Here is a 9,568-nt window from a genome sequence, read left to right as displayed (position 1 = left end):
GTGTGTGTGTTACCAGGGATTGAACTCAGGACTTTGTGCTTGCCGGGCAAGTGCTTATTCTACTGAGCTATCTCCCCAGCCCCATTTCTTTCCTAAAACTGTTCAGACATGTAATCGTACACTTTTAGTTAGAGGCATAAGGACATACTTAAATATATTGATGTATGTTTGATTTATGGAAATTAGTTTCCCTTTTGAGAAACAGACTCTAAATTTGTCTTCTGTTGTTGGTGGTGGAGAACATTTTATGATTGTTTTTAAAAATGTTTTAATGTTTCTAGTGAACTGTAATAAAAAAGCATGGTAGTCTCCCACTTTAGTAGAAGATAGCTCAATTGGCAGAATACCAGCATATGATTTGAAGCCATGGTTTTCATAATAGTGGCCAACCTGATCTATATAGATTTTGGCCTTAGCAACCAGGTACTCTCTGATACTATTTACAGAGATGGACCAGAGTGGGTCAGAAAGGACCTCTGGAGCTGGAGGCCTTAGGATGGAGGTTCAGTGTATGTGACCTTGACCCTTGACCTTCTGCTGCTTCTCCCTCCCTGCAGTGATCCCGAAAGTCACCAAGCACCTGCTCTCCAACCCCGTGTTCACCTGCATCATCCTGGCTGCCTGCATGGAGATTGCTGTGGTAGCCGGCTTCGCCGCCTTCCTGGGGAAGTACTTGGAACAGCAGTTCAACCTCACCACCTCTTCCGCCAACCAGCTGCTTGGTGAGTGTGTGTGTGTGTGTGTGTGTGTGTGTGTGTGTGTGTGTGTCTGTTGCTCTGTTCTGAGGGTCATGCTTCACGAATCTGCAAGAGCCCCGAAGGGCTCAGAGCTACGCTGGACTTGTACCTAGAAGGAATTTCCATGTATATTCTCAGGGTGAAGTTTACCGACCTGTGACATTTACTACAGCACATGATTATACGGGAAAAATCTAAAATTTACATAGGAAACATTGTGAGAGGCCAGGCAGACAGGAGGTTGATGTAAACTGAAAAATTTGAAGAAATTATTACAAGGGAAGAGGGTAATCAAGGTGAATCTTGAAAGGTTAGTAGGTGTCTATCAGCACACAAGAAAGCAAAAGAATTCTTGACAGCAAGCAACCCATAAAGACTCAGGATGGAGGCTGGGGAGATGGCTCAGTGGAATAAGTGCTTGCCTGGCAAACACAAGGGCCTGAGTTTGATCCCCAGTTCCGCAAAAAAAAAAAAACCAACTCAGGATGCTCAGAAAGCATCCTATGCCCATGCCAATACCCAGGTCAGACATAACTAATACATTGCAGCACTGCTTCTCAGGATCAGGCATATCTTTATAGTTCTCAATAATAGATTTCAGGCAGCTTCTTCCAGTTGTTTGAATTGGCACACAAAATCAAGCAGGATGAGAAATGTGGTCACAGAGCGTATCTTAGTTAGATTTTTCTTTTGTGTTCATTTATTCCCCTCTAACTCCCATAACTAGCAAGCTCGTCAGCTTAGATGTTGATTAGCTGTGGGCCAAAAACAAAACAATTGGGAGTTAGGGAAGAGAGGAATCTGCACTCTGTGTCCAGCTTGTCCAGCTGGTGACACCACGTGTGAAAAGTGTAAACAGCTGAGAAGCATCAGGTCTGGGACGAGCTTGAGCTCAGAGTTGAGCCTGCAAGGCCTGAGGTGCCTGAGATGCTAGTCTCAGCTGGGGCCTCCAGGCAGCATCTGGGTTAGCAGCGCAGAATAGTGTAGTATTGTGGCAACTCATACATACAGTACTAGCTAGTCCACTGCATCAGTGTATGGGTAGTAATTGAGGAATGAGTGAATTTATATGAGGAAAGTGTATTTTTTAAATAAGGGTGAAACCCTTATTTATGAGGGCATAAAACAATCTGCAGAGCAATTCAGCAGCATCCAAAAGAAATCCAAAGAGTAGGGGTGGTGGGCATCAAGGGAGAGATCATTCTAAGAGAAGTGAGATGTGGTCCCAGATGTGTCTGCCAGCTCTGGCAAGGACAGGCGTCCTGCGCCTTGACTGCGTATGCAGTGGCACTGGCAAAGCCCATCCTGTGGTGTGGAGAGCAGCCCGGGTTGGGGGAGGGCAGACAGGGAGCACCCACTCCTCAGAGGAAGCAAGGAGCCCACAGTGTGGGTGCCATGAGGGGCAGGAGAGACCTAAGGAGGTTTCTGAGCAGAGAAAAAGGAACCAGCAGAAGGTGATTTGCAGAGGAGAAAGGAACTGAGGATGGGCAGCCCACAATGGAAGCTCATCGAGTTCCCTGGAGACTAGAGAGGGACACTCAGGCCTGTTGAGCATGGAACCACAGGCCAGCCGTGGGGTAGGGGTGGGGGTTCAGCCCCACGCACTTCATCTTCTCTCCTGAGACAGGGTCAGATGTGAGGAGCAGACTGGGTGAGTGAGGTCCTTTCAGAGTGTCCTCTGACATCCCCCATCACTTCACAAAGTGGCTAGGAACCAAGTGCCATGTGGCCAAGCATCCCGAGGGTCCGATGCACACTACAAAGAGAGGCTTTGACACCTTTCTCCCACAACACGGGTACCAAGGGTACCAAGTGCTGCTGAGGAGGCGGAGCCACTGGAACACTGCACTCCAGCTGGGAATGCCAATGGTGCAGCCTCCAGGGAAAACCCTTCAGCAGCACCTGTCAGAGCAAAGTATGTGCCTGCTTGTGCCTCAGTCCCGGGCCTCTGTCCAGCAAAAATGAGTGTTTACGTCCATGCTTTATATATGCATATATAACAACGTTCAGAGCAGCTTTATGCATAATAACTCCAAACTGGAAGCAACCCAAATGTCGATCAGCAGCCGAATGGGTAAGCAAATGACAGGCTGCTCACACAGTAGGCACCGCTGCCCAGCGCAAGACAGACAGAACCTGGATTCAGGCTTCCGCACAGTCCAATCGCAGGGTTGGAAGATGTCAGGTGCAAAGGAGAACATAGTTATAGGCAATAAAAGAGGAATAGTTGATGCAGGTGATGGAGACCAGAAAGACAGTTGCCCTGGGACTGGACAACTAACCAGGGAGGAAACCAGGGAGGCCCCTGGGCTGCCGGAAATGCCCTACCCTGGTTCCAACCAGTGATACCAGGAAGGTCTCTAGATGCAGGGGGTCATTGGGCCGCTCCCCCCAGCTTTTGGCACTTCCACAGGACATAGCATCGCAGCTAAAAGCCACAATCAAACCCTGACCTCGATGAGCCATGCCACACGCAGTCTCCTCTCCCTGGAAACTCCTAGGGGAATATGCACTTATCCCTGCCCCCTTCACCAATAAGTCTTTCCCACCCACTGCTTTGCAAGTTCTGCTTCTGAGAAGTATTAGGCAAATGCTGTCAGCTCTTCAATAAGCATCTGACAGAGGGTGGGTAACACACCTCTCCTCACAGTTACAGTGGTAGCTTCTTGGCCCTCTCTGCCCCTCCCAGGGCCTTGCCCTCCAGCCCAGGAGGGTCCATCTCCCTCCTCCTCACCGCTTCACTGCTGCACAGTACATTTTGATGACAACTGCATACTTGCTTCAGCCTCAAGATTGTGTCCTATTTTAGAACAGATGCCTAAGTTTCCTATTGACAAACAAATCAATAGTCTTCAGGGCAGGAGGTCAAAGGAACCAATTTTGTCTCCTTGCTCCTGTTTGTCTCCCAGTGACTTCTCCCTGTTAGAGTATTTTTGCAGGGCTCAGGGAGGGGCTCTCCCATGGGGCACCAAGGCAGGCAGCACAGCACCCCCTCCCTGTGCCTGGTCTGCAGTGTGGCTGCACCAGGCTGGCATGGAGAGGCTGGTAGGGGCTGCTGATGAAGCTACTTCTGGGAAGCAGTCTGTGTAGTTATCCCAGGGTGTGCAGGCAGGGCTTGGGGCCACACACAAGTTCACCAAGTGGGGCAGAGTCACAGCAGCACAATACAACATGGACCATTGAGGGGCAGATGCAGATGATTTATGACAAAAGTAAAATGAACCCAACTTGCATAAGTTAGGTAATGGGGCTGGAGTTTTGGTAGGCAGTGCTAATGACTGCCCCAACCTGTAAGGACAGGCAGAAACACCAGGGAAGGAGCAGGAGGCTGGTGATGGCTTGGAGGAAAAGTGCCTGGAAGCCTGTTGTTGCCATGGTTACCATCACCACCAGGTGACACTCCCTTGGTCTCTGCTAGAGAAGGAGACAAAACACAGGCCACTCTCTGGATGTGGGCATGCTGTCACTGATGGTCAGTCACACAGACCCAGCCTGTGCTCATTCATTCATTCCAAACATGATACCCTCTAGCCCACTGCATAGCAGGTACTATACTAAGACATGGGGAATCTAGGCTGGACTGAGTAGAAAGAACCAAGAGGCTCTGGTGCTTGGGAAATAAGCACCAGAAGAGAGGGAGCGAGAACAAGAAAAGAGAAAATGAGAGTCACGTGGACAGAAAACATTCTCTCAGGCTTTCACAGAGAGCAAATTGGTCAAGCAATGGTCATGACTCATCCACATGGCTGACACTCACAAAGGATCTACAAACTGCTGTACAGGGTTTCTGGGTAAATCTTGAGGGGATTTCACTGACCTGGTCAGATACAAAAGTTACATTTCTTGTTATATAGGTCTTGCTTTATCTTGGTCTTAACCATCCAGTAGAAAGGTAAAAAAAGTAAAGCCATGCTAATATGCTGAGCTATAAAAGGCTCAAGTCAACAACTTCTGACATTGCCAGTCCTACGGAAAACCCACTACTATTATGGACTACTGGACTATATTGGATTATTTTGCTGAATTCACACACCTACAATATTTAAATGGCAATGGAATGCTCATCTCTGACAAAACTAAACAAAAAAGGAGATACAAATGAAGGACCATTTTGTATCTGTATATACAAAATAGTTAGGATAGATATACAGCTACTTTCTCTTAATTCAATGAGAAGAAAGATTTGTACTGTTTGGACAGGATATCATGTCTGCATCTTGTGCAATGAATAACCACTACAAAGACAACAATATGCAATGTATTAATTATTGAAACTGTGCCACTAATTGGTTTGGAAACTTTCTCATTGCTATTTGTTTCTCAATAAAATTAATTTTAAAAAAAGAAAAGAGAAAATGAAATAATAAATGAGCAGCTTTGGGCAGCAGGGAGAGCCATGCAAACAGTAAGACTGGAGGAGAATGGTAGGATGCCCCAGGGCTGGTGCAGGTCATCCCAAGGGCCAGGCTGTCCCAGGAGTGAGCACTGTGGCTCCAGAGCCTTGGGCACGTAAGCTCAATGACCTAAGCTCAATGACCTTTTCTGGATGGATGGATGGAGGGAGGGAGGGAAAGAGGGAGAGCAGGAATAAGGGTAGGAGGGGAGGGGAGGGAGGGGAGAGGGAGATAGGACAAAAGGAAGGAAAGGAGAGAGGGAGAGGAAGGAAGGAAGGGAGGGAGGGAGGGGGAGGGAAAGAGAAGGAGGGAGGGAGGGAGAGGGAGAGGGAAAAGGAGAGGGAAGCTAGGATGGAGATAAAGACACGTGCAGGGCTACCTTGTGAAGAGCATTTCTGTACCAAGGGAGAGAAACCAAGCATAGATTTGCTAACAACAGTAGATGACACAGAGGTGTGTGTTGTTTTAATATGACTGGCGCTATTTTCTTGCTGCGCTAAGCCTCCCTGATTATATTTTCTTACCCTAATATTAAAATTAATTTGCATTCCCTTAGCACATACCAGCTGGTTGATGTAGTCGATTGACCTGGAGGTTGGTTGATTGGCAGGGAAGAGGCAGCCCGGACTGGAAAATTAGCCGTGCATAATCTGCACAGTAGATAAATGACACGCGTAATTGAAAGCAGAGTTGTAGATGAAATGAATCAGAACAGAGCCAAACCAAACAGGAGATTGAAACCCTAAGATCCTTTGGTTCTCCTAAAATTCCATGGGTCTCTGAGAGTCAGAAATAACAGGTTGAGGACCTGCGGCCTTACAGATAACTGCATACAAGCAAGAGAAAAAAAATATTCATGTGTGCCAATTACTCTCCAAGAGATACCAAACCTATTGATTTGGCTGATGCTATTTCCTGAGTGGCAGGCTGGTGAGAAGAAGGTCTGCAGACCCATGAGCTCTGTGACCTCTGGCTTCATTCAGCCCTCGCTCCTTGCTTCCTTAAGGAGGAAGAGAAAATCCCCCAAAACGTCTAGCATCCCCTTCCAACACCACCCTATAAAGGCCGAGAAGGCATCCACGCTGGGTCAGATCTGTCATTGTAGAGTGTCTCTCTGGCTGGCTGACTGGCTTATATCCATGTCAGTTGTGTGTATTTCCCGCAAGGTGTCCACTGGAATTCGTGTGCATGTCAGTGAGGTGCATGGTCACTGAGGTTTTGTCATCCTACCTCCTTTTTGCTAGGAGCTGTTAGGGCAGAAATCAAAACCCTGGAGTTCTGTCCATGCAGAGACACTGCACAGGGGTCGCAGGCCCTCACAGGGCTTGGCCTCAGACCGTGGGGACCGGCTCTTCCTTCCCACTCAAGGCTTCTGTTTGCTTTCCTTGCAGGGATGACGGCCATCCCGTGTGCCTGCCTGGGCATCTTCCTGGGAGGCCTCCTGGTAAAGAAGCTCAGCCTGTCCGCCCTGGGTGCCATTCGGATGGCCATGCTTGTCAACCTGGTGTCTACCGCCTGCTACGTCTCCTTCCTCTTCCTGGGCTGCGACACGGGCCCTGTGGCTGGGGTTACTGTTCCCTATGGAAACAAGTGAGTGCTGCAAATGTCGGCTTTGCCCCTATCGCCCCAGGGGTGCCAAGGCTGGCTGTCCTCCGCAGGTTCCCAGAGCCAGCCCAGGCTTTAGTGGCTGAGCTGAGGACGTCAACTCATCTTACGTCTAGCATCAAAGAATTGGACTCTTGCCGAGCACCCAGTAGAGCCCTGGATGGGGTGAGGGGGGTATCCATCCCCCATCACTCATAGCGCTGCATTAGGTACTTGAATTTAGTAACAAGGGGAAGAGGAAAAAAAATAAAAATAAATTGCATTTCAAAATTCAGCCTTCAAATACACAATAGATTTCAATAGATCTTAACTATCAGAAGCTGAGGTCACACTTTCAGTGTCCTTTGAGGTTCTAGCTCCTCCTCGTGGGCATTATTTTGAAGTGGTGGAGAGAGAGAGGGAAGGAAATAGAACAGGCAGAGGAAAGAGCGAGAGGATGGGTGGGAAGCTAGCTAGTTCCCCTGGTTTCCTAGTTCACATCCCTAGTATTTAGACCAGCATTCCATCCGGACGACCCTTCCAGGAAGGAAGGAGACTCTTTGTCGCTGTCCCCTTGCCGAGTAAGACTCTGAGGCTGCCCAGGGAGTCCATTGTGGAGGCTGATACTGCAGCATGGTGACCTGTGGCTCACCTCTCCCTTGCTCTCCATAGCCAGCTTCCTCCACCAGGTCTGCTCCTGCCCAATAGCTGGAGCTCGCAGTAGAGCCAGGGCTCTGTCCTCCACAAAAGGAAGAACAGGAGGCCAGAGAAGAAGCAGCTCTCAATGTGTCTATAAGTCACTCAAATACCATATGCCCCGGCCTCTTTACTGCCCCCTCTGCCTCACTCCTGTGTCTCACCCCTGCTGTAAATCCCTCACTGGGATTGCCCAGCTCACACTCACGTGTGGTAAACTGCAGTGATTACAAACACGGGGCCTCCCCTTGCGAGACCCATGGGGCATACTGCCACTACTCTGCTCCCTCCACTCCCACGGGTGAGCTGTGTCCGTGTGGGCAAGTGACTTCACCTGCGTGTGCCCATTTCCTTCTCCATGAAGCCCACGGGGCCCTCCTGAGACTGAGTACTGTGTGGAAGAGCTTCTACTGAGCTCAGTATGCAAGCTGACAAACCATCATCACCTTCATCCCTCAGCGGTGCCCCAAGCCCTAGAGGAAGGGGCTAAGCAAGAGAGACTTTTTCTCTGCAGATTAAAGACACTCTCTCTGCCCCTTTTCTCCTTCTTCGTTTGTGTGCTCTGGGAAATTGTGCCTTTAATGATACAAAAGAGAATGGAAAGCATCTCAGTGTTATTTTGCTTGGGATATTGAATCAGTCAGACAGACAGTAATTATTGAAGCTGGTCTAGCTGCGGCAGTGTCACAGCCAGACATGAGCACATGAGCAGACATGAGGCTTTCTGTCTGCCACAGAGACATCAGACAGACCTGAGGACTGGGCCAGAGGGCAAGGGCGTCAGCACTCAGCAGTGAGGGCTGGGCTGGCATCATGGAAGGGGTGGCCCTGGGCTGAGCCCCAGGTACCCCGAGCCCAGAGGGTGAGGGGGGCACAGGGGATCAAAGGGCCCTTTGCTCCTCCTCCAGGAGAGGAGCTGAAGCTGGGCCCAGCCGCTCCCGGGCCTGGAATCATTAACCCAGGCACAATCTGCAGCGGCCAGGGGCCAGTCCATGCAAGGTGAGGAGGGCTAAGGAAGAGGGAAGGGGACAAGGAAGAGGCTAGCGAGGGCTGCTGTGAGCAACAGCGCCCTGCGGCTGGGCCCAGCAGAGGGCACAGCGTGGTCCCCAGGGACATGCTGTCATAAACTCACCTGTTTCTAAGGGGCTTTGTGTCTCCTTTCTTCTCCAGCTCAGCGCGTGGCTTGGCCCTGAACCCTCACTCATCCTGCAATAAGAACTGCAAATGCCAAACTGACTCGTTCACTCCTGTGTGTGGGGCTGACGGTGTCACCTACTTGTCTGCCTGCTTCGCGGGCTGCAACAGCACGGTAAGTGCGAGCTTTGGATGGGGGGATGGGGGGGGAAGCAGCAGCCAGAGCAGCCTCCAACCCAGGGGCCGGGGCTGCAGTGAGCACACAGAGAGGGAGCACACCTGCTGCCCTCCATCGCTGCAGCCGTTCCACACCCACACCGTGCTCTAGAGGAGGGTCCTCCACCAAGAGGACCAGAGAACCAACTAGCTCCGCAGGCCTTCATGAGGTTTTCCAGAAGCAGCATGAAGCAACTGAACACAAAAACTCCAAAGCATCTGCACAGAGGAAGCCGGAGGAAAAGGCTGTCGCTCAAGGTGCACACAGGAGTTGTCAGTGGAATCTCCAGTCTGCATAGGTAGTGAGCACCCTGTGGTCAGAAGCATGTAAGGAAAAATCAGAAAGTGACTTATCAAGAAAAACCCTCAATCAGAACTGAGACCCTCTGACTTTCCTACTTCGTTTCTTCCTTATTTTCAATGAATGCCTTCTGCCTTTTTTCAGCTTCCCAAATATACTTTATTTTTTATTCTCAGCATGACGTTTGCAGTTGGCTGTGAGCCGGAAGCCTTCTGTGTTCTTGGCATTAAAAGCCTGAGGCCTGGTGACTGGCAACACATCCATGGTGCCCCTGACCCCCAGCCCCTGCTCTCCCGCATCTCTTGCACCTGCTGCCTTCTGCATCCACAGTGCTGCTATGGGAGAGGAGGGTAGCCTGCCCATCTCCTGCATGAGCCAGCACAGCGGCTGCCCTCCTGCCTCCCAGGACAGTCCCCACAGCGCTATCTTCTCCATGGCAGCTAAGAGGGCCTGTGTGACAATGCAGGGGACCCTCAATGCCACCCTGAGAACTGGGAGACAAGGTC

The 9,568-nt window shown here is 50.2% G+C and overlaps 1 protein-coding gene across 2 annotated transcripts in view; it reads left to right on the top strand.

Annotated features, from left to right (window-relative positions):
• Nucleotides 1-9,568, top strand: part of Slco3a1 (solute carrier organic anion transporter family member 3A1) — a 304,843-nt gene that overhangs the window by 257,180 nt on the left and 38,095 nt on the right. For both annotated transcript variants that reach the window (XM_004623273.2, XM_004623272.2), the window contains exons 5-7: nucleotides 558-722; nucleotides 6,523-6,721; nucleotides 8,582-8,720. In XM_004623273.2, the coding sequence (XP_004623330.1) occupies nucleotides 558-722; nucleotides 6,523-6,721; nucleotides 8,582-8,720 (503 nt within the window). The remainder of the gene's footprint in view (nucleotides 1-557; nucleotides 723-6,522; nucleotides 6,722-8,581; nucleotides 8,721-9,568) is intronic.

Source organism: Octodon degus, unplaced genomic scaffold (assembly GCF_000260255.1).
Source record: "Octodon degus isolate 3935 unplaced genomic scaffold, OctDeg1.0 scaffold00002, whole genome shotgun sequence".
Lineage (NCBI taxonomy): Eukaryota > Metazoa > Chordata > Mammalia > Rodentia > Octodontidae > Octodon > Octodon degus.
Note: the sequence above shows the minus strand (reverse complement) of the source record. Positions and strands in the feature narration are given on the sequence as shown.